The sequence below is a fragment of the Jatropha curcas genome, chromosome 4 (assembly GCF_041381405.1).
Source record: "Jatropha curcas cultivar XTBG-Jc1 chromosome 4, XTBG_Jcur_1.0, whole genome shotgun sequence".
Lineage (NCBI taxonomy): Eukaryota > Viridiplantae > Streptophyta > Magnoliopsida > Malpighiales > Euphorbiaceae > Jatropha > Jatropha curcas.
Window position 1 is genome coordinate 27,250,384 of NC_143154.1, and position 24,690 is coordinate 27,275,073.

The following is a 24,690-nucleotide window of genomic DNA, read 5'->3' on the forward strand; positions in this document are numbered from 1 at the left end:
AGTGTTAGGGTTTCAACTTTCATGTGAAGTTGAATATTGAGAGGTGGGTCTGCCATTATTTTTCATACAACAATACAAAATCATGACCCTATTTGCACGTTACCCCCTCGTGGGCATATCGTAATCGTCCTTGGTACGATTTGAGGACAATTGACAAGTACCAGACAGTTAGTGAGCCCAAAACCTATAATCCCTTCCTTTTTCTTTTTTATCTTCTTTTTTACGCTGTTTGTTTGGTTTCAGTTTTCTTTAACGCTTCTCATAATTCAAAACAAAAATCATTACACGGTTAGATCAATGAAAAAGGAGTTTATTTCTATAAAATTTTGTATGTATATAATATATATATATATATATGCATAGTCTCTGTCTGGGTTATTTGAAGCTAGCTAACCTATATAGTGGTCACTGATGCTATCTTTATAATCCTCTAAAAGTCAAACTAGGCTACTACTACTCTGTATATTTCTGTTCTTTGGTTTGGAACTCAATGGCCTCTACTGTTCTTTTCTGTTACATGCAATTATGGCAGGCAGCATGCTAGATATATGTCAACTATACAAGGTATTAAAATATGAAAATATATTCAGGTCTATGAATTCAAATTATTATAATGAGAGTCTGATTTTAATAAGAAAAAAAATTCTCTAAATAAATTATATTGAGATCTAAACTTTTTCCTTATGATCATTATCTTGTAAGTAAAGTATATATATAAATGTTAGAAACCATTCGATCATAGTATTGAAAAAAAAAAAAAAAATTTAAATGTACTTTTTTGAGCAAGTTGATTGTATAAAAGATTTTATAATATATAAAGATTGAATCATCCGATATCCGAAACTCATTGAGCCTATTAATCTAGATTCACATTGGATATATAGCCTTATAAAGGAGGGATGCTCTCACTTGAGTGTTTAAAGAAAAGGACTCCGTTTTTAGATTCAAACTCAAAGCTTCTAGTTGAGGGAGAAAGAATAATTGTCATTCCATCTCACCCTCTTAAAATAAAATAATCTTATCTATCTTTTTATCTTTCTGTCTAAAATTAATTAAATGAGAGACTAATCTCTTTGGAAACGGGATTGAAGAGCTGTCACGACCCGACTCCGTGGGCCGGACCGGCACTAGGGCCCAGGTAAGCATAAGGCCCCCGAGGCCCGTAGTAAGCCTAATTACTCAACTTATACATTTCATACCATTTATAAAAAGTAACGCATACGACAAGGCCCAATTTAAATGCACAACCCTATAACTGCGGAGTTCAATAATATTCTGATAATAGAATAATTTATACATCCAAAATTAAATAACAACAATATAAAGTTTACATTTATAACTCTGCGGAGAAGAGTGCAGAGCTTCAGTCGAATCAACTGCTTCCTAGTACCTGGGAGGTTTGGAGAGAAGGGGGTGAGTTTTACAACTCAGTGAATAATAATAAATAATGCACACCACATACAGTCAAGCAAATGCACCCTAGTATACTGAATGAACACACAACAATCAATCATATGACATTACATCAGCACCCACAAACAATATCACCTTCAAATAATCACATCACGTGGAAATTAGTCAGTGGCGTCACCTAAACCCCCGACGAGCCGTCCTCTCAAACAGCCCATCCTCTCAAACATGTGCACCCGGGGAGCCAATCCCCCATATCTGGCCGACCGGTCTAATCCTCACTTGACCAGTCCTCTCAATATTTTATTTTACATTCTCTCTTTTCTTTTCCATATCATCAACATCATTTCATCAATTCATCAGGTGCACACGGGGGCGCCGATCTCCCATTTACCCAGCCGACGGTCCAATTTCATCAGTTCATCAGGATCCATATTTATCGACCGTCCTCACAAACCCAGGGTGACCCACTTCATCCCAACTCCACACAAACAGAGCACAGTATATACACAACACAAATAATCAAACAATTCATTTATCATAATACATCAATTTCATCCAAATGCACAATTATGCATAAGTATAATTATAGTGATCATAACATAATATTTTTGAGAAAATACAATATGTAAATATATAAAAATGTAATGTTATGCAAATGCAGTGTTGACATGCATTATTTATTATTACTCACAGTGATGGAGAGCGAAGTTCTAGCTTTGATTCTGTCCTGGAGGAGCACTAGATGGACCCGGGTGATCTAAGCAAAGTAAGAATGACGCAAAATTAATTCTATTAGATAAGATAATTCTTGACCACTCTAAAAATTTTATTTTATGTCTAAATTTTTATTTCTCTATCTAACTATATTTTATTTATTTTCTACCGAAATTTCGGCAGCATCTCCCCTAAAAATTGAACTATCCACCTGTTAAAATATCAACAATTTCATAAATATTCAATCTATACGGCCCATCCGTCGGGCAATTAATCAATTCAATTTCCCATCCTCCATCCGAAGAACAATATCAACATTTCCTTCAATTCTCAACATCACCACACAATCAAAATTATATATTACAATAACATTATATCTAAACTACCTTAATAAATTCAACACTATCATTATAAAGCTGTTAACTACTCATAATTACCAAATTAATTAATTATAAATAATAAAATTAATTTAATTAACTAGCACTACTAACATTAACTTAACTAAACTAATTTAACTACAAACCATTACTTTTATTCACTAAAACTAACTTAACTAAATAAACTAGCTACAACAATTAACTACAACTAACTTAACTAAATAAACTAGCTACAACAATTAACTACAACTAACTTAACTAATTAATTACTAACACTAACACTAACACTAACTCATCTAACTAAATTAACTAAATTTCCATTCATAGTTCCAAATAGTAATAATGTAACAAAATCCTCCAAATAAATCTGCAGAGTCGTTAGCTAAGGGTTTCAATCTATACATTAACTCTATCTACTTTAATCTCTTTAACTAAAATTAGGAACTCATGAATCCAACCGAAAAAGAGCCAGAATGCTGCTTACCTAGCTGCAAACGAGCTGAAAATCAAAATTTTTTTGGTTAGCTTGGCAGGCGTTAGCTTGATCGGAGCTGGGGCAGACAGTGGCAGGTGAAGTTGCTAGAAGGGACGGAAGAGCTCAAATGGCCGATCCTAGGTGGTCGGAGGCGTGCTGAAGCAGTGGCAGAGCGGTGGCGCGACAGATCCACTGAGGCGCGATGCTTGCTTGATCAACGACAGAAGGAGGCCGGGCCTGCTCGTGCCGCGCGATCTGGTCCAAGGAGCTGGTGAAGTCGCTGACGGAGCTGCTGCGACGTCGAGCTGCAGCGAGGAGCGACAGCGGAGTGGCGGTAGCGCGCAGCTCTGCTGCTCTGTCCCTGTCTCGCCAAAAATGCAGGCGCACTGAAGAAGAAAGAAAGAAAAGAAAGGAAAGAAGAAGAAGAAGAAGAAGAAGAAGAAGAAGAAGAAAGAGAAGGAGGAGAAGGTGGCGGAGGTGAAGTCGCCGGTGGTCAAGAAACGCAGGAACGGGGGGAGGGGGAGTGAAGTGTGCTAAAAAATAGAGGAAAAAAAGAAATTTCTAGATGGTTTGGGTCGAACCGGTTCGATTCGGTTCGATTCGGCCCCAATCCTCGATTTTCGATTGGTTTACGGTTTTTCCAATCGGTTTTTGATTCGATTTCTCACAGTGCTCGTACTAAAATATTACTATGAATTTTCCAGGCTGTCGGTTTATTAAATTTAAATGAAAAATCTTTAAAAATAAAAATTCGGGTTATTTCAGTCTCCCCCCCTTATAAAAATTCGTCCTCGAATTTTAAAAGTAACAAGTAACTGGAAAACAATGGTGGTTGTGCTTCTCACATAATCCTGCAACTGATAAAAGTTATTCACATTCAGTAGAATACTTGTTCTCCTGAGCAGCTAGATATCTACCATATCACCATAGTTAATTTAAACTTGAGTTGTACTATATCTACAAGTCAAATCAAGTAAAACACTCATAACCCAAGGCACAGATTCGACTCTAGTATTCACTGTTAACCGTAAGAATTTAAGTTCCTCATAACCTCTGTTCAAGTAAGGGTTATTACTCTCATTAGCTATTATAGGCAACAATCATTTCTAATTAATGAGAACAAATTCTTACCATTACTACAAGCTTATTTCAAACAAAATCATGACATTTCTCTAGCTAATTGCTATCAACCGATAGGAGATCCTGACTTATATCCCAATCTCATCACATATTTATCACCTTAACCATTTTCCAACGAAAGATAATATAATCTCCTTTCAAATCCTACTAATGAGAATTCATATTATACCATTTCTTAACTAATTATGACAAGAACTTATGCAACTAGTCAAGTTAGTTGTTGTCATGCCAAATATTCTTAATGCATTTTCTAAAATATGCACACACCATTCTATTACACTCAACTCCATAAAGAAGTCTAGCCAACATTTTTTTTTTATCTTGCTCAAGATGTAAAATTCTCCAAATCGTATTTTATATCCAATTTACCTAGGTCTACGTATCCAGATATCCTAAACAAGTAGTGCCTTTTGCTCTAGCTAAGTATGAGATTAAGGATATTAAACCTATAATCCAACTCCTGATTAAACTATGTCCTTTGTTTTATGTTTCTTCTTACCCATGAATACCTAAGAATATTCAGATAATAATATCATTGGGTTATTCTTTCTCTCCAAGTTTGTCTATCACCTCCAAATTCGTAAAATTTATACCTAATACAATCTAGGAATATCCTCAACCATAATTATGTTCTCTCTATATTCTTTACTCCAAACAAGGTTAATTCCTCATTGAATCCTTCAACATCAGAGTTGCAATGTACCATTCCTCGAATGGACCTAACTAATTAAGTATTCTCTTAAACCATAAGATCTGTCACAAACTGCCATTTATAACACAATTCTATTCATTCAATCATAATTTCCACCAATTGCTAAGAAATTCAGAATAGCTTTACATCGACTCCAAATCATATATGAATGACTCTCATCCTAATTGATATCTCAATCATTCCATGAGCAAATTTTAAATTAATAGATTACCATATTAACACACTTAAGTTGGTCTTCAAGTATAGTGAAGATGTAATCTTAGACCATCTTGTTAACACATCCGATAATCTTATAATTCATGTTTTCAGTTTTTGAATACTTGTGTGTATTCTTCTCCCTAAAATTATCCCAAATTCACTTGTTTATTCTTACACAAATCTCAATATTCCAAATGAACAGTAAATTAAAACCCAGTTAGTTCATTGATATTTATAAAATACTCCAGATACCCTTCTGTTCCCTAGAGGCTTAATTATATCTCCCTTTCTCCATCCAATAAACTAAGTAACTTACAAAAATGCACTAAGTAATAGGAATTTCTTATTCTAACTACCTTGCATCAAGAAATTACATTTATTCACATTCATCGCCATCTCAAGCTGAATCTCATGATTCTTCATCAACTCTTATTCCCAGTTATTAGTATTAATAACATTCCTCACTTGTACATAATATATTTATAAGCTCATTATATGGATTCGATTCATATAACTCTTAAAACTATTTCCTAACTAGACGCTATCAAATGACAGAAGTCAAAAAAAAAAAATTTCTTACTCTCAAGTAGAAAGTCTATCTTTCTTCCTGAATGTAAGTACTTAGTTCTTTTCCTCATCGGGATTACAATCCTTGAATCATTTATCTATTTGTTTATCACCAAACATTCAATAGCTTCCTTCATTTGATCTCTTTTTAGATTCTAAATTTACTATTTATGAACATTTAAATTCTTAATATCCACCTTAGCTCTATTCTTCAAGAGATATAACAAGAAACTGTTCAATTATACAAATATTATTCTCCTTCAAATTATATTCAAATTATCATTTTCCTAATATAATTATCACCCAATATAATAGCGTTCCAATCCCAAAACCACTAATTACCTTTGCTATCTTTTACTTTTATTTTATTATACCTGGTCCATAAGATTAGTCTGGCTTATTAAACATCCTACATGTAATAGGATCTTAATTATATCACACATGGATCCACAAATACTTCTATTAACTATTACTCAATCTTTTCTATCCTAACAATAATCACTTATAATTTCTTGATCACTTTGTCTTAGAATTTATTCTCGTATAAGCATCGTGAGATCAACACGAACCAAAATTTTTCTACACTCATGAAATCCCAAAGTATAGAAGTCTTTATCCTAAATCCGTTGATGCATCATTATTCCTATTTTTACCAAATCTTGTTACCCATGACCCCTAATTTGTTAAAACTTTATATACTGATTATCCTCATTTAAATCATACTAATTTATACTCTTTCACGCTTCTGTAATTGATTCTTTTCTAAATATCCATACAATAACAGGACTAGTTTCATCCTTACTTATCTAATTCATTAGTATAACATCAATTCAATAATTGGATAATTATCTCTCCAGATCCAATGTCATTCATCAATACACTTAAATCATCATGCCCCACTATTTACATAACATAATTACCTTAATTCCCTTATAGAATTGTTCCTCGGATCATAGAATCTCCCATTAAATAAAAATCATTGTTTGTACTTTACATACCATCGAGTGTGCAACAATTATTTTAAACATCAAAAGACTAAATACCATTAGATAAACCATAAGATTCCGCAAGCCACACAATATCCACCACTAAGTACATAAAGATTAAAGTAATTTATCTCCTATTAAAAATCGCGATTTACTTTTCTTTTATCCACAATAATTTATATTATCCCCTATATTCACACCCTAAAAAAAAAGTTGATGAATACAACAATACACCTTACTCTACCAAGCAGCGATTATTCATAAATAAAACTCACTTCATATAATAATTCCACCAATATTATTCTTTATGAAAAATACTCATCACCAATTATCATATCAAATCACACCAAATCCTTCAATATTCAAACCCTATAAAAAATCATGTATATCCATTCCATCCAGAAAAATATTTATCTCAATAATTATAAGAAATTCCACTAACCAACATCATGTAAATTTCATCAAATACATATGCTAATTTAATACTCTAATTAAATGGATTCTAATGTCCTCGAATCCGAATCATTTATTTCTCCTAATAAATAATTAGCAACTCATTCTCAATTCCGCAGCCACACATATACACACATTCATGCATTTTTATATATGTATTCCATATTCCCCACGTATTAAATAAAAATAGCACAATTTCATCATCTAACTTCAACTTATTAATCCTATATACTTATCTTCTTACCTACTTAAATTATATATGAATATTATTTATTCCATAGAAGGATTTTAGCTTAAGTTTAAACCATCCCCTTAGCATCATTAGCTAAATCACATCTCTAAAGGACAAGGATACAAATTTTTAATCATTAAACAACTTGACTTTAACCTGATTGCGAAGAACGCAAGAACGTTGAAGGGGAAAGCAAGGAAGACTATATCAAGACATGACAGAAATTACTCCGCAGTTACATCTAGACTTATGAACTTTTGCTCTGATACCACCTTTGTCACGACCCGACTCCGTGGGCCGGACCGGCACTAGGGCCCAGGTAAGCATAAGGCCCCCGAGGCCCGTAGTAAGCCTAATTACTCAACTTATACATTTCATACCATTTATAAAAAGTAACGCATACGACAAGGCCCAATTTAAATGCACAACCCTATAACTGCGGAGTTCAATAATATTCTGATAATAGAATAATTTATACATCCAAAATTAAATAACAACAATATAAAGTTTACATTTATAACTCTGCGGAGAAGAGTGCAGAGCTTCAGTCGAATCAACTGCTTCCTAGTACCTGGGAGGTTTGGAGAGAAGGGGGTGAGTTTTACAACTCAGTGAATAATAATAAATAATGCACACCACATACAGTCAAGCAAATGCACCCTAGTATACTGAATGAACACACAACAGTCAATCATATGACATTACATCAGCACCCACAAACAATATCACCTTCAAATAATCACATCACGTGGAAATTAGTCAGTGGCGTCACCTAAACCCCCGACGAGCCGTCCTCTCAAACAGCCCATCCTCTCAAACATGTGCACCCGGGGAGCCAATCCCCCATATCTGGCCGACCGGTCTAATCCTCACTTGACCAGTCCTCTCAATATTTTATTTTACATTCTCTCTTTTCTTTTCCATATCATCAACATCATTTCATCAATTCATCAGGTGCACACGGGGGCGCCGATCTCCCATTTACCCGGCCGACGGTCCAATTTCATCAGTTCATCAGGATCCATATTTATCGACCGTCCTCACAAACCCAGGGTGACCCACTTCATCCCAACTCCACACAAACAGAGCACAGTATATACACAACACAAATAATCAAACAATTCATTTATCATAATACATCAATTTCATCCAAATGCACAATTATGCATAAGTATAATTATAGTGATCATAACATAATATTTTTGAGAAAATACAATATGTAAATATATAAAAATGTAATGTTATGCAAATGCAGTGTTGACATGCATTATTTATTATTACTCACAGTGATGGAGAGCGAAGTTCTAGCTTTGATTCTGTCCTGGAGGAGCACTAGATGGACCCGGGTGATCTAAGCAAAGTAAGAATGACGCAAAATTAATTCTATTAGATAAGATAATTCTTGACCACTCTAAAAATTTTATTTTATGTCTAAATTTTTATTTCTCTATCTAACTATATTTTATTTATTTTCTACCGAAATTTCGGCAGCATCTCCCCTAAAAATTGAACTATCCACCTGTTAAAATATCAACAATTTCATAAATATTCAATCTATACGGCCCATCCGTCGGGCAATTAATCAATTCAATTTCCCATCCTCCATCCGAAGAACAATATCAACATTTCCTTCAATTCTCAACATCACCACACAATCAAAATTATATATTACAATAACATTATATCTAAACTACCTTAATAAATTCAACACTATCATTATAAAGCTGTTAACTACTCATAATTACCAAATTAATTAATTATAAATAATAAAATTAATTTAATTAACTAGCACTACTAACATTAACTTAACTAAACTAATTTAACTACAAACCATTACTTTTATTCACTAAAACTAACTTAACTAAATAAACTAGCTACAACAATTAACTACAACTAACTTAACTAAATAAACTAGCTACAACAATTAACTACAACTAACTTAACTAATTAATTACTAACACTAACACTAACACTAACTCATCTAACTAAATTAACTAAATTTCCATTCATAGTTCCAAATAGTAATAATGTAACAAAATCCTCCAAATAAATCTGCAGAGTCGTTAGCTAAGGGTTTCAATCTATACATTAACTCTATCTACTTTAATCTCTTTAACTAAAATTAGGAACTCATGAATCCAACCGAAAAAGAGCCAGAATGCTGCTTACCTAGCTGCAAACGAGCTGAAAATCAAAATTTTTTTGGTTAGCTTGGCAGGCGTTAGCTTGATCGGAGCTGGGGCAGACAGTGGCAGGTGAAGTTGCTAGAAGGGACGGAAGAGCTCAAATGGCCGATCCTAGGTGGTCGGAGGCGTGCTGAAGCAGTGGCAGAGCGGTGGCGCGACAGATCCACTGAGGCGCGATGCTTGCTTGATCAACGACAGAAGGAGGCCGGGCCTGCTCGTGCCGCGCGATCTGGTCCAAGGAGCTGGTGAAGTCGCTGACGGAGCTGCTGCGACGTCGAGCTGCAGCGAGGAGCGACAGCGGAGTGGCGGTAGCGCGCAGCTCTGCTGCTCTGTCCCTGTCTCGCCAAAAATGCAGGCGCACTGAAGAAGAAAGAAAGAAAAGAAAGGAAAGAAGAAGAAGAAGAAGAAGAAGAAGAAGAAGAAGAAAGAGAAGGAGGAGAAGGTGGCGGAGGTGAAGTCGCCGGTGGTCAAGAAACGCAGGAACGGGGGGAGGGGGAGTGAAGTGTGCTAAAAAATAGAGGAAAAAAAGAAATTTCTAGATGGTTTGGGTCGAACCGGTTCGATTCGGTTCGATTCGGCCCCAATCCTCGATTTTCGATTGGTTTACGGTTTTTCCAATCGGTTTTTGATTCGATTTCTCACAGTGCTCGTACTAAAATATTACTATGAATTTTCTAGGCTGTCGGTTTATTAAATTTAAATGAAAAATCTTTAAAAATAAAAATTCGGGTTATTTCAAGAGCTCTTTAAATAATGAAGAACCGGAACCGAACCTTGAGTTCACAGTTTCAGTTACGGTTTTAGAACCAGAACCATTGACTACAGTTTAATACCGGTTTTGATCGGTTTGATTTCGATTCGGTTTCGATTTGAAACCGAACCGTGTCATCTCTAATCTATGAATTAATGTAACTAAGATATACAAATGCTGTAGTAGTAGTACCTAGACATACACCCATGAATATGGGAAGGCTACTGCACATGTCATGTATCTACTTTCTCTTTATAAAACATTCTCATAATAATATAATTCAAAAGTTACCTTGAGCAGTACATTAGAGGCTCCATTGTTGTATTAGTCAACTTAAAAGAAATATAATTTTAAATCATATCTCTAATATGCAATCTTGATATGGATAAACAATGATTAAACTTATAATTAATTAAGTTTTTCTCTCTTTTAATCACTTATTACAGTACTCTAACAACATGCAGCCCATTATTCTCAAATATACAATTAAATTAATTATGCACGATGCATCAAGTTGAAGCATGTTCCTGTAGTGCAAAGTAGGATTAGGTCAATCATATATGCAGATCTGATACAAAAACATATTATTAATTATGCTTAATTAATAATATTAAGACTAATTAATTATTTTGTCTTAAGATTGATAGCATGTGTTAGATACCCCTAATCTACCGAGTCACATGCTCCTCACCATTTATTGGCTCCCAAAGTTGATGAGCCCCTAAACAAATTTTAGGTTTTCCAAACTTGCAATTTATCCATTTAATTACTATAATTAATCTGTGGATTAAAATGAAAACTGTGGATTAGTTTTAATATCCTTTGGGGGATTGTGTTAAAAATTAGGGTCAATTGTTATAATTAAAGAATTATTTACCTTTCTATATTATTATCACATGAACCTGTTAGCTTTTTTAAATTATGATCCCTATAATTATTGTGGTAGTACTTTTGAATTTTAAAAGCAAATCTTATAGTCAAAAACACATCCAATCAAATCTTCTCTTAGTATCCAATATTAGACCATCTATTAATTGGTTTCCACATTGTGGAAAATTTGTCTAGTTATAGTGATATATTCCCACTTGTGTTCTTGCTTCAGTGTGTTCATTTTTTTTTTCTTGAAAAAAAAAAATTGAGATAAGGATTTAAAGGAGTTTTGTCCCTTTTTTAAAAAAAATTTATGTAAGGTAATATCACAAATTAAAGAGAGACAAATTCATATAAATAGTATAAAGAAATAACCACAAAAAAAAAAAGTACATTTCTTGTTTTTATTCATCGGGAGGTTCGACGGGCAGAAATAACAATACAGGCTACACAACAACATGGATATATTTCTTGTTGAATTTAATTAATAAAATGAAAAATGTATTGAATAAATATTTGACTGGGATAACATATTAATTTATTATTATGATCCACTTAAAATACAAACTTAAAAATTCATTTAAAATTGAGATTGTGAAAGTAAAAGGTTTTAGATTTTATTATGGGAAACAAATTTTAGATTTTAATGATAAAAATTACTATAATTAGATATTACTATTGCAAATGAAAAACAACTCAATTATTGATAATATGGACAAAGGCAGGGCTGCTGATTACTGATGCTCTGAGATCTGGCCCAATGTGTTGGGTAATCAGGGAGATGGTTGGCTGCCCATTTTTCACTGTTTCTTGAGAGGGAAAGCCATTCCTTTGAGATTTTTCCTCTGCAATTTTCTAATTCTACCACTCTTTTCCATATCCCAATGGTCACACACAAAAAAAAATAAAAGGAAAAATAATTATATACTTCCAAAGAAATTTAATTTTCTTTTCATCCACTTAGTAGTCATTATATTATTTTATTATTATTAAATATGATATTAATAAAATGTAATAAAAAATGTGATTGAACTAATAAAAATTTATTTGTTTTTGTGTTGCAGTTTGGGAAAGTTATTCACATAGTACAATATGAAAAAACCCTATTAGGTCTAAGTCTGGTGTTTTTGGTTGAAATTGTGAATCCATGGTGGGTCTTTCACTTGAAGTCTGATATGAATAAAGCCTGTTAGGCCCAATTCCAGTAACTTTCATCTATTTAGTCCATCCAGTAACTTTCATCTAGGAATTGAAATTGAAACAGAAATGGATGTCTAATTTTGAATAATCTTATTCTAAATTCATTTTTCAAATAATTAAATAAAATTTATTGATTAGTTCAAGAATGGTACTAAAAAAATGTATATTATTTCGATAAAATTTAAAATTTCACAAACATAAGAATATATATATATATATAATCTTCTTCTAGGAATTTCATTCTATTCCCAATTCTGAGTAAACCAATATGGCCAATATTACCCATGAAGTTTAAGCCTTTAAGGTGATACTCATGGAGAGGAGAATAATGCAAAATTTGTCTCACTGCAATTTGTTTTGGGCAGTGCAAGGAATTGATGAACTTGATCCAAGCTGCAAGAAACAAATAAATAAATGGTTAGAGAAATTCTATAAACCTTATAATAAAAAAACAGATAAATGAGGTTAATGATTAAATTGTGAAGTTTAACTTCTTTCATTTATATGATTTTAATTAAGAAATAATCCAATTAATTCCAAAATTTATAGCTTACCACACATGCATGTATATCATCACATCCACACAAGAGCTTTCCATTGAGTGTATCCACAGCTTGGAATGATCCTCCTCCTTCACTTCTCTGCATAGTAAAAATAAAAAAGAAATATCTCTTTATATTATGAAATATTTTTTCACAGGTTTTCAGAGAATAGTTTCGATGTAACGGTAAAGTTATTCCACTTGTGACCTAAAAGATTAGATGTAAATCAATCTTTTCCATAGCTCACAAATGTAGGATATTTGGTACTTTAGATCCCTTTTCACGAGTTTTAAAGACTCGAATAGAAACATGTAAATAACTTTTCAAGTCATACCTTGTAATAATTCACAGCAACAAAGTTAGCCCATCTATTGCCAGCAGGACCATAACAGGTATGAAGCATGTTAATGAGACCTCCTGAGTTATCAATGCACGTGAGTTCCTTCATGGGAATTGTCCTGAAGTAATTTACCAAAACTAATGATTTACTCTTGTCACTAAGAGAAGATGACTCTGCCCTATTAGGGCAACTTCCCACATGCATGCCACCATCCCCATCTGCACAAAATAATTAATCAAGCCTTGAAAAAATATATTAAAATATGCATAAACGGGATCACAGACCCAGTCTAGGCAAGTTTTTTCCTACTTGAAGTATGGAACTTCTTACATTGATTTTCCACCATGTAGTTCCACTGATAAGCAATTCCTTCACTTTCTTCTTTGGATTTAATTGAAGTGAAAACAAGAAGCCTTTGGTTATTTTTTACCATGTCACTGACTAGAGGCCAATCCTTGCCATTTTTAGGCATTTTTGTAACAGGGAACCAATATTTCATCAAACCAGCATCAGTGAACACCTTTGTCAATCCATTAGATGCTTGAACATAATCTTCTAATATTATTGTCACAATTTCTGATGGATTTGCCGATAAGAATGCTTCAATTTCCTTCAAGGTATCAATAGCAGGCCCCTACTATGGATGCCAAAATATAAATATCAAAAAGATCCATTTTCAGAAGAAAATTTCAGAAGATATTTTGAGAAATAAATAACATACAAATGCAGTGTAGTCATAACAATGTCCCTTAAATGAATGGCACAACCAAACATCTCCTCGAAAATCATACGTGTCGAGCATCAAGGCTCTAACTCCATTCTAAGAATCAATAACAGAAAAATAGAAAAAAAGATGTCTTAGTAATGAACTTATAATTAATATGCATATGGAAAATTGGAAGAGAAAGAAGCAGAAAACATACATTTAGCTGTTGAGTGACAGTGTCTTCTTGATTGGTAACAGTAAGTCTAGGGAGTCCAGTATGAATTGGATAGCCATCAATAGCAAAAGCATTGTGGGTTGTCAAAAATGCATACTTGTTGAAGGGCAGAGAATTATTCTATTCAGAAAGAGGAGCAATAGAAACAGTTGGTGAAAGACTAAATAAAATTATTAAAGATTAAATAATATTTTTTAAAAAAATATCAACAAACAATTAGTAACTTAGTATCTTAAATCATATTTTAGAAGGTTCTAACCCCTTTTTAATTAGGAACTAAAATTTCCCTGGATAATTGCTGTTTCTGTATTGAATTAAGCTTGAGAGTTTGTACCGTGTAGGAAAAAGCCCAGATAGTGGGCTTTCTTTGATAATCTATCTCAGAAATAGGCCAGAGTACAGCCCAGTTAGGGGTGAGTAAATATTTTATGTTTGGATTCTAATAATTCAGTCCAATTTGATTTTATTTGTAAATCTTCAGTTATTGTGGTTGGATTTTGTTTCTATAGAAATAGATTAATATTTTTTAGAAAGCAATTTCTGTAAAATTAAGACTGGTTCATGAAAAAAACATGAATCAATAAAGGAAATTAATCTCATATTTAAAATGTGTGAGAGGCTCACGTCGAAAACCAAATATATTATGAAAATATATTTTTTATATTATAAAAAATTTATTAAAATTTTGAATAACTCGATTCAATTGATATTTTTAAAATTTAAATTCGATTCTTTTTTTTAATAAAATTCCCAACCACAACTTGGTTGTGACTTTTTGTGAAGTTCCAAGAAATTGCACGAGAGACTTGTTTGTGAATGATTGATGACCAGAACACTTCAAAAAAATCCATACCACTATTTACTATTTTTTATATAAAAAATGAATATGTCTTTTTAACTCATAAATAATTATTTGACTCATAGTTGCAAAGCTTCAATTCAAAGAGACAAATAAATAAGAAAAACGTAAAATAAAAAATAATTTTGGTCTGGGTGATTTTTGAAACTACAGAATTACTTATATAAAAGTTATCCAGGTTAATTAAGAAACCAAGAATCTGATTGAATTGGTACCAGAAGTAAAAAAACAGGGGATAAAGAAAGACAGAGTACCAGAAGCTTGAATTGGCTCGTAGCAGAAGATCTAACACATTTGGAAGATGAAAAGTCTTCAATGCAAAAGAAACAGTAGAGTCCATCTTTGCAATCTTGGTCAGATGAGCATTTATCCAATAGCTAATTAAAAGCATCCAAGCCAAAAATTAGATTAATTGCGTTCTGTAACCTTAAAAAGCCTCGAAAACAAGAAAGTATTGCTTCACAGTTCAAACTAACCTTGCAGGGTTCACTGGGGCAAGCTAATGCTGAAGCAGCAGTAATGACTGAAACTGTAAGTAAAATCCAGTTCTGAGAAAAACCCATTTTTGTCAGACAGAAGATGGGTGTTTGGCAGAGAAAACGAGAGGAAACACTTCACAAGAATTTTCAGAGACACCAAACAAAGAGGCTCTGAATATGCTAAAATTTTTGACAGAAAATTTTGAAAATGGGTTGTGTGTCCAATCAGAGAGAGGGTGAGAGAGGGAGAGAGGAGAAAATGAGAACGAAAGGTAAAATGTTGGGGGAAGGCTTGTTGATGAATGAGTACATTCGAGTTGGACGACAACACAGTAAAGCAAAAAACAAATAAATAAAAATGGAAACTCTGTTACAGTCATAGTGTGAGCGTGTGACTGTAAGTGAAACAACAAAGACTGATATGGCTACAGATTAATTGTTTCTTCTTATGAAAGATTACCTATTTTAGTTTTAAAAAAATGCCTATTAAAGCTAATTATGATTTTTTAAGGCCTAATATGTAATCTCATATATTTTCAAAATTTTATGTATTTTCCATTTTATTACCATATTATTTAATATTAATTGCAAGGCAGTTATCAATTGGTGGCCCAACAAACAATAAGGGTAGCATTCTCCTTTGAATAACATTTATTAAATCGTTGATAATTTTTGTAGCGGAGATGATTCGAATACTAGAATTCTCACTTTACATAGACGTGAAAAGAATAATCAGAAGACACCGATCGATAATCTGCTGCCATTTTTATTTTTTATAGTTACAGTAAAGGATATATCTGGAGATGAATTTCCTGTTACAAACTCTTTTATATACTTGTTACTATTCAGTGCAAAATTGAAGTCTTCGTTTAAGTTTCATGGTGACTAGGGTCTTGGAAGAAATTGGATTCTATAAATCTAAGGTTAAATTTTATTGTAAAAAGAACAAATCTCTCAAAAATCTTATTAAAAATTCTACAAATTGGAATATTATTTTCCGACTGAAATTTACAAGAGTCACTACTAAAACTGTGTTTATCATTTTCCCCCTTCTCTTTTCAGACAAAAAAAAAAAAAAAAGTACAGGTTCAAAGGTTCCAACGACCTGTTAGAATTTAGCTCTTTCCTTAATTATTTAAACTTTATCCGCATAATATATATTCTTTGCTTCGCTCTTGTTATGAGGTGCAAGCTCTTGAAGTTGATCCAGGCTGCAAAAACAAGGTGAAGAAGAAAGTTCAATAATTTATTTACAATATTACAGCCAAAATAATGGAAAATAATTGCTTAATTACCACACATGCATGGATGTCATCACAACCGCACAATAGTTTCCCATTCAATGTGTCCACTGCTTGGAATGATCCTCCTCCTTCACTCCTCTGCATTTATTAATTATTCTTAGCAGAAGAAATTAAACCTAATAAGCAATAAAATCTCACTTGACTTGAGCTTTCTTGAAAATTAATGAAGATAAATTGCAAGAATGGTACCTTGTAATAATCAACGGCAACAAAATTAGCCCATCTATTTGCAGAAGCACCATAACAAGTATGAAGCATATTTATGAGATCTCCTGAATTATCTGCACAACTGAGATCCTTCAAAGGAATAGACCCAAAATAATTTACTAGCACCAAGGATTTACTCCTGTCATCAAGAGGAGATGATTCTCCTCTGTTAGAACAACTTCCTGCTTTCATTCCATCTTCCCCATCTGCAAAGCAAAATGACAATATTTTCCGTAACTTGCAGTGAAGAAATGTTAACAATGAAAATGGGAATAACTTACAGTGATTTTCAACCATGTAATTCCATTGGTAAGCAATTCCTTCAGTTTCTTCCTTGGATTTAATAGAACCGAAAACGAGAAGCCTTTGGTTGTTTTTGACCATGTCACTAATCAGAGGCCAATCTTGTCCATTTTTGGGCATTTTTGTAACAGGAAACCAGTATTTCATCAACCCAGCATCAGTGAACACTTTGGTCAATCCATTAGGTGCTTGAACATAATCTTCTAATATTATTGTCACAATTTCTGATGGGTTTGCTGATAGGAAAGCTTCAATTTCCTTCAGTGTGTCAATAGCAGGACCCTAGTTGGAAAAGAAGAAAACAATATATACAAGAATTCCATTCTTTTGCCAAAACGTTAAAAGAAAGGAATTTCATTCTAAAACCATATTTTAATATACTTACAAATGCAGTATAGTCATGACATTGTCCTTTAAATGAATGGCATAACCATACATCTCCACGAAAATCATACGTATCGAGCATCAATGCTCGAGCTCCATTCTAGAATTTTTTTAAAAAATCAAGTAAATTGTAAATTAAAAGGATAAAATACAATTCAATACTGATATTACTAGAAAAAGGGTAAAAAAAAACATACATTTAGCTGTTGAGCGACACTGTCTTCTTGATTGGTAAATGTGAATCTAGGAACTCCAGTGTGAGATGGATATCCGTCAATTGCATAAGCATTGTGTGTTGTCAAAAATGCATACTTGTTGAAAGGGAGAGAATTATTCTATTATCAACAGATCAAAAAAATAAATAAATAAATAAATAGTCTGTTATTAGTTTACACAATCAAATAAAAAGATAGAGTAAAATATGAGAAAAATCATTTGGTAGTGACTTATGACCCCTTGAAAAGGAAATTGAAAAGTGCCGATTTGCCTACTCCTTCAATATTGGATAAGAAAACAGAGAGAGATAAGAAAGGGTACCAGAAGCTTGAATTGGTCGGTGATGGTTGATCTTACACATCTCGAACCAGAAAATCCTTGTGGACAAGAAAAACAATAAAGTCCACCTTCACAATCTTGGTCTGAAGAGCATTCATCTAATAGCTAATAGTAACAATAAATAATAAAACAAAATTCAACTATTAGAACTTAATCTTCAATTCTTAAAAAAAAAAAAAAAAAGAATAAGAATGTTTCTTGATTGACACTTAATTAAATAGACACAAACCCTGCAATCTCCATTTGAGCAGGTTACAGCAACTCCAACAAGTAAGGAAGATGTGATCAAAATCAAAATTTGAGAATAACCCATTTAGAGAAAATGTAAAAGATAGTTCTTTTGTTTTGAAATTGAAAGAAAGTGGAAAAAAGTTATGGATACAAGAAGGAAATGAGTGTATTTAGCATAGGAATTATCGGTTCTTTTTTGTTTGGCGGAAAAAACAGAGAAAACAGAGAAACAGGGGAAGTAAGACAGTATAGTGAATTGGGAACGGGTAAAAGCAACAAAGTGGGAAATGTTTGATTTGATTTGACCAACCAAAATGAAATAAAGAACATTAGGAAAGAAAGAAGTTTAAGGTTCATATCCATAGGAAAGTGTGTTAAAAGCGTATTTTATAGCTTTTCAGTTTAGAGTTTTGGCGGCTTGTCTTTGTATTGTTAAAGAAGCCGCTTTTATATTGTAAAACACGTTGTGCGAACAAAAATATTGTAACATACTTTCCATACTTTTATAAAGTGGTGTGTTATAGGAACAAAACAAAATAACCAATTTTAGGGTGGATTTGGTAAATTTTGTTTACATATATAACATGTGCATTGCATCTTATATATTATTAATTATTAATTTCTTTATTTACACCAATATTAGTTTCCTTTTCAAAAGACTGCTTAAAATTTTCATAAGGATATTTTTATTTCCTATTTCAACAGAATTTTTAACAATCGCAAAATAAAAGGTAACTAATATTAGGGTGCAATTGGCAAATTTGTTATAGTTCGAGAGCAAAAATATATGTTTAGCCACTTTTTAATATTACCCATTTTATCCTTGTTTGCTACTTACATATCCTATCCAAGTCTACATTGATCTTTTTGGCTTTTGTCCGAAAAAAATGATAGCATTTATGGACATAAATGTCAGTAGAAAAACATATGGTAAAATGATAAAAAATAATCTCCATATGATATTTTGTGGGTCTCATGTCCAGATATATATTTTTCGCTCTGTGCGTTTTAATGTTTTATATGGAGAATAAGAATATATATATATATATATAGTTTTAATTTATTATTGAAATTTAATTTCAGTCATGTTTATTTTTTTTTAACGAACGTTACTTAAATCAGCCCATTTATTTTAGTATAGTATATAGATGAGTTAATTTAATTATAATTTATATTGTTGAGACTGGCCATGATACTATAAAATAATTAATTATTTTTTCATTAAGTCTAGCTATATCAATTTTATATTTTTTTAAAGTTTAAGTATATCAATTGAATGAGGTATTTTTCTTTCAAAAAAAAGTATATCAATTATATAATTTTTTAGCGAAATTCAATTAATTTTGTTAATTTAAAATCGAATCTCATTTATAAATATTTTAATAATGATTGTTTTAAGCAATAAGATAATTATATAAACATTGATTAATATTATGATTTCTTAAATAGTAATTTATGTATTATCATGTGATTCAAGTTTTTCTCTTACTGATGTACAGTGCCTACAAATTTTTTAGGCCATAATGTTTTAAGAGACACAAAACATTGTTTTTTATATTTTGACTATATTAAATTTGTCTAACTTATAATAAAACTATTAAATTTATTTAAATTATAATAAATTATCGAGTAAAGAAGAAAGAAAAGCTTTGATTATGCATGTGAACAAGCCATTTTGATTGTCGTTTTGAATTACACAACAAATCCCATGATTTATTCTTATTAATTGAAACGCAATATATTCACGTAAGACTAATTACAAGGCAATCTCAGTAGAACATTGAGGATTTTAATATTTTTAACCAAATAATTTATTTTATTCATCTTGAGAGAAGAAATGGTTAATGGCAGGCATGACTTCAGGTGGACGTGTGCGAAGAAATTTCCTGAGGCCATGCTCAGCATATTTCTCTCCTTCGTCTTCATTTTCCAGCACTGCCATCCGGCGGTGAGCTTTGTTAATCCTGTTTTAATCAAATTAACAATATTAATCGGCTTAGAAAATTAAAAACAAATCAAACGTAATTAATTAGTTGTTTAGCTAATTAAGAAGCTCAAAGAATATACCTGACATCTGGGTTCAAGAACACATTCCTTGTAAGCTGGAAAACACACATACTTGTTACAAAAGTCATCGCAGCCAATAGTGGGTAGACCTGTGCATGCAAGAACGGAGCCAATATGTATCACGTAATACATTTTTGCCGATAATAAGATTGCGTACTCTAGTAATCAGGATTTAAAAGTAAAAGAAGCAAATTGTTAACTAAAAATAGAAAGTTTCAGAATCAGAAGCCATGTAAGCTACATTTGATGAGCCGTTAAGGCATACCAAATATAGCTTAAATATGATCGATAACTGATATAATAAAAGTAATTTGTATAATTTTCTATATATGGATATAATGTGTGGCTTGCTTAGTGCTTACCTCTGGCTTCATCCACCGCCCCATTAGAAAGTAGTTGTGGTTTGCCAAAATGAAAGTAATTGATGATGCTTGAATTTGTTTCTTGTCTCCCACTTAAAAGGATATTGCAAACTGATTATGGCTTTGTAAGGTAATATTTTGATATATACATGTAGAAATGTAACCTTTGCAAATATATATACAGGTCAGGAGAATAACTTGGCCAGCCAGGTATAGTCTTTGCTGGGCTGCAAATTTCAGTGGGCTGAGTTAACCAATTGACTTCACAGAAAAAACTGGGGGCATTAGCCTCTTGTTTTGTTAGAAAAGAAAAATAAAATAAAATAAAATTGTTAAGTTTGACATATTCTATGGTTATCTTGCTGACAAGTTAAAGCTTTTTGGATGAACTCTGAATATTCTTTTATCCTTCTTTTGAGGATTTTTATATTCATTACTTAATACAAAAATTTTGTGATAAACTTGTTTTGGATTGTGGATTAGAAATTAATATATTCTAGAAATTGACAAGTTTAGGATTAATAAGTTAAAGCCAACTTTAAATGTTTAAAGAAAAATTCTTTTAGTAAGAAGTTGACAAACTACATTTTTACCTGCAAGTTTTCTGGATGTGAATTCTTCAAGCCTCGTGTGCAAAGTTTTAGAAGTGGAGAATTGGAATCGGATGATATAATCATACATTCTATAAATGATCATTGATTGGGCTAAGAATAAAAATAAACCTTCAATTTTGACCTTTTATCAATTCTTTTATTTTTATGAATTAATACTGTAAACTTATTTTTTCGTATTAAATCTATCTTATTTTTTCGTATTAAAATTATATAATTTTATATACTTAAAAATTTTTAAAAATTAAAAATTATTATTATTATTATTTAATTTTAAAAATCAAAATATTCTGGTTTTAACCCAATTCCTTCGCACTTCTGATGGGGCACATAGAGATCTAGCATGAGAATTGATATGTAATCAATCACATAAGATGGGGATTTTGCATTTTCCTCTAATCATGGCCTGTAAAATCAATCCTCCTCCTATGTTTGCAGCTTAGGTAACTCTCTAGCTATCAAGACAAGGCCAATATAAATTCTGATGGTTAACCATGGCCTTAAAATAAATTTTCGTAATTATTTAAAAGAAATTATTTGAATAATGGATTAACTCTTCATTAATTTCACATGTCAAAAATTTTACAAAAAAAATAAAAAAATAAATTCAAGGGTAATTTAGTCATTTTATTTTATAAGTAGGATTTTCCGAAAATTCTTTATTTGTTTAATAATTAATAGGACATGGTGTGACAACAGCATCGCCTGTCACATTCGCCAAGAGCCAGGACCGTTGGGCAGTTAGGCTCAACAGAAACTCTCCAAGTTTCTCCCGCCACTTCTTACCTAACCGTTGCTTTACGATATGGAAAGTGAAAGATAGAAAATCGAAGCTTGTATAAATTAATAAATCTTTAAAACATGTAAAATATTTAACAACCAGTACTTAATCTAGCTCCTGACACTATAAGAAGTTTTAAGACTGATCTCTGCAAGTTCTTGAACCATTAATCAACAAAAACAAGAACACTGTAGGATTAATTAAGATGAGATTTATAATATCAAGTTTGTTCTTTCTGGCTCTTTTTTCTTGTGCAGGTGAAATTCTAATTATTCCTGTAGCTAAGTTTTCTTTTTTATTTAAATTTATTCTTGTTTATTCAATTTCTTGTTATTGGTTCCCATTACAGCTGCTTATGATCCTTTGGATCCAATGGGTAATGTAACTATCAAATGGGATATCGTGGCTTGGACTATAGATGGCTACACGGTAAGTAATAATTTCGATAATATTGGTCACATTTGGTCACAATTTCCTTGATTAAATTGTATGGATGATGATGATTTTGCAGGCTACAGTGACACTATTCAATTTCCAAACATTCAGGCACATAATGGACCCTGGATGGAAAATAGGCTGGACATGGGCAAAGAAAGAAATAATATGGTCCATGGTTGGTGCTCAAGCCGCAGAACAAGGAGACTGCTCCAAGTTCAAAGCTATTATTCCTCATTGCTGCAAGAGAAATCCTGTAGTTGTAGACTTGTTACCTGGCGCTCCTTTCAATCAACAATTTGCTAATTGCTGTAAAGGTGGAGTTGTATCAGCCTGGGGCCAAGATCCCAAAGCTTCTATCTCTCAGTTCCAAATTACTGTTGGTTTATCTGGTACTTCAAATAAGACTGTCAAAATGCCCAAGAACTTCACCATGCTGGGTCCAGGCCCTGGATACACATGTAGCCCTGCAAAACTCGTTCCTTCCTCCAAGTTTCTCACCCCTGATGGACGCAGAAGAACTCAGGCTCTCAGTAACTTCAATTTACTCTTAGTTTCAAATTACCATCCTTTATTTCTTTTTCTTGAAGAATATCAATCTTGATTCTCCTATTCTTTTATTGTATGCAGTAACTTGGAATGTGACCTGCACTTACTCACAGTTCCTGGCTAGGAAAAACCCAAATTGTTGCGTCTCTTTCTCATCTTTCTACAATCAGGAAATCACCCCCTGCCCCACTTGTGCCTGTGGTTGCCAAAACAATAACACTTGTGTCAAGTAAGCCACCATTTTTCAATATCTATGATACATAGTGATTTCTGCAATTAAGCACATTTAAATGATATACCAAATTAATATTGATGCAGTCGTGATTCGAAGATTCTCAAAGTGGTTGGAGCAAACAATACAAATAACGAAACAACTTCTCTTCTGCAATGCACACACCATATGTGCCCGGTTCGAGTTCACTGGCATGTGAAGGTTAATTATAAGGAGTACTGGCGTGTAAAGATTTCCATAGTAAACTTCAACTACAGAATGAACTACACTCTCTGGTCTCTTGTTATCCAGCATCCAAATCTCAACAATGTAACACAAGTTTTCAGCTTCAATTACCAGCCTCTCATACCTTATAAGTCGATAAGTGAGTGTCAAGAAATTCTCCTGTTGTTATTATGGATAAGTTTGTCTATTTGGCTTAGCAATTATGAATAATTATTGGAGGCTAAAGATTGAAATAGGGTGCCTATGGTTCCGGTTTGGAATTGGTTCATGTAAGAACCACAGAGAACTGGTTATCCATGGAACTAGAACCAAGAAAACTAAGTCATAATTGGAAAAAGTAATAATAATAAAAAAAAATTTGAGTGGAGACAAGCTGGGGCTGATAGGAACTTGCCGATGAACCGGCCATAAAGCTACTGGATTCTGGGAGAAGCCAACCAAAATAGTCAGAACCAGAACTTGGAATAGCAGTTTTGGTTCTGGTTTGAATTGAACTAATAGTCACCCCTAGATTGGAGGATTAAATACTTGAAGTTGAAATCTGAAATTTCAGCTTTCAGTATTTTATTTATAATTTTAACCGATAATAGTCGGATTTTGAAATATATCTCCAAATACTAAACTAGAGTTCCCAAATCCGAACTGTTAGCCAAAAGGGCTTGACATTACCTGTTATGTTGATTATGCAGATGACACAGGGATGTTCTATGGAATGAAATATTACAATGATGTGTTAATGGAAGCAGGGCCTTTAGGAAATGTCCAGTCAGAAGTGCTTCTTCAAAAGGACTTGAACACCTTCACCTTCAAGCAAGGATGGGCATTTCCGCGTAAAGTCTACTTCAATGGCGATGAATGCATGCTACCCCCACCAGATGCATACCCTTTTCTGCCGAATTCTGCAGATGGATCCCTTATCTCCTTCTTGACATTAATTTCTACGTTGTTTTTCTTGTTTATCATTCTCTAGTAATTTTACTCACAGTTCCACTGCAGAATTGGCATTCTT

The 24,690-nt window shown here is 32.6% G+C and overlaps 4 protein-coding genes and 2 long non-coding RNA genes across 7 annotated transcripts; 1 reads left to right on the forward strand and 5 right to left on the reverse strand.

Moving 5' to 3' along the window:
* Positions 1-1,234: 1,234 nt before the first annotated feature.
* LOC119371059 (uncharacterized) lies at positions 1,235-3,745 on the reverse strand. Its single transcript, XR_016320636.1, has 3 exons — positions 2,989-3,745; positions 2,105-2,170; positions 1,235-1,390 (listed from the first exon to the last, which is right to left on the reverse strand). It is a non-coding gene; the product is annotated as an uncharacterized LOC119371059 (long non-coding RNA).
* A 3,937-nt stretch (positions 3,746-7,682) lies between these two features.
* LOC149497112 (uncharacterized) lies at positions 7,683-10,041 on the reverse strand. Its single transcript, XR_016320635.1, has 3 exons — positions 9,437-10,041; positions 8,553-8,618; positions 7,683-7,838 (listed from the first exon to the last, which is right to left on the reverse strand). It is a non-coding gene; the product is annotated as an uncharacterized LOC149497112 (long non-coding RNA).
* A 2,379-nt stretch (positions 10,042-12,420) lies between these two features.
* Positions 12,421-15,770, reverse strand: LOC105646745 (PI-PLC X domain-containing protein At5g67130). The gene is made up of 8 exons (XM_089720738.1): positions 15,433-15,770; positions 15,211-15,333; positions 14,080-14,217; positions 13,878-13,976; positions 13,487-13,790; positions 13,151-13,374; positions 12,829-12,915; positions 12,421-12,667 (listed from the first exon to the last, which is right to left on the reverse strand). The coding sequence occupies exons 1-8, from the start codon at positions 15,517-15,519 to the stop codon at positions 12,617-12,619; spliced, it is 1,113 nt and encodes a 370-aa protein (XP_089576864.1). The 5' UTR covers positions 15,520-15,770; the 3' UTR covers positions 12,421-12,616.
* Positions 15,771-16,343: 573 nt separating this feature from the next.
* On the reverse strand, positions 16,344-18,839 carry LOC105646744 (PI-PLC X domain-containing protein At5g67130). 2 transcript variants are annotated; one of them, XM_089720075.1, is made up of 8 exons: positions 18,418-18,839; positions 18,171-18,293; positions 17,831-17,968; positions 17,635-17,733; positions 17,228-17,531; positions 16,929-17,152; positions 16,736-16,817; positions 16,344-16,646 (listed from the first exon to the last, which is right to left on the reverse strand). In XM_089720075.1, the coding sequence occupies exons 1-8, from the start codon at positions 18,499-18,501 to the stop codon at positions 16,567-16,569; spliced, it is 1,134 nt and encodes a 377-aa protein (XP_089576201.1). In that variant the 5' UTR covers positions 18,502-18,839; the 3' UTR covers positions 16,344-16,566. The 2 variants fall into 2 exon arrangements, with proteins under 2 accessions (XP_089576201.1, XP_012088055.1); XM_012232665.4 differs by having other exon boundaries at positions 16,731-16,817; positions 18,418-18,837.
* A 1,182-nt stretch (positions 18,840-20,021) lies between these two features.
* Positions 20,022-21,006, reverse strand: LOC105646742 (B12D protein). The gene is made up of 3 exons (XM_012232662.4): positions 20,849-21,006; positions 20,487-20,575; positions 20,022-20,383 (listed from the first exon to the last, which is right to left on the reverse strand). Exons 1-3 carry the CDS (start codon positions 20,870-20,872, stop codon positions 20,236-20,238), a joined length of 261 nt encoding a protein of 86 aa, XP_012088052.1. The 5' UTR covers positions 20,873-21,006; the 3' UTR covers positions 20,022-20,235.
* Positions 21,007-22,240: 1,234 nt separating this feature from the next.
* LOC105646834 (COBRA-like protein 4) lies at positions 22,241-24,679 on the forward strand. Its single transcript, XM_020684383.3, has 6 exons — positions 22,241-22,497; positions 22,590-22,669; positions 22,752-23,208; positions 23,306-23,453; positions 23,543-23,820; positions 24,371-24,679. Exons 1-6 carry the CDS (start codon positions 22,446-22,448, stop codon positions 24,649-24,651), a joined length of 1,296 nt encoding a protein of 431 aa, XP_020540042.1. The 5' UTR covers positions 22,241-22,445; the 3' UTR covers positions 24,652-24,679.
* Positions 24,680-24,690: the final 11 nt, after the last annotated feature.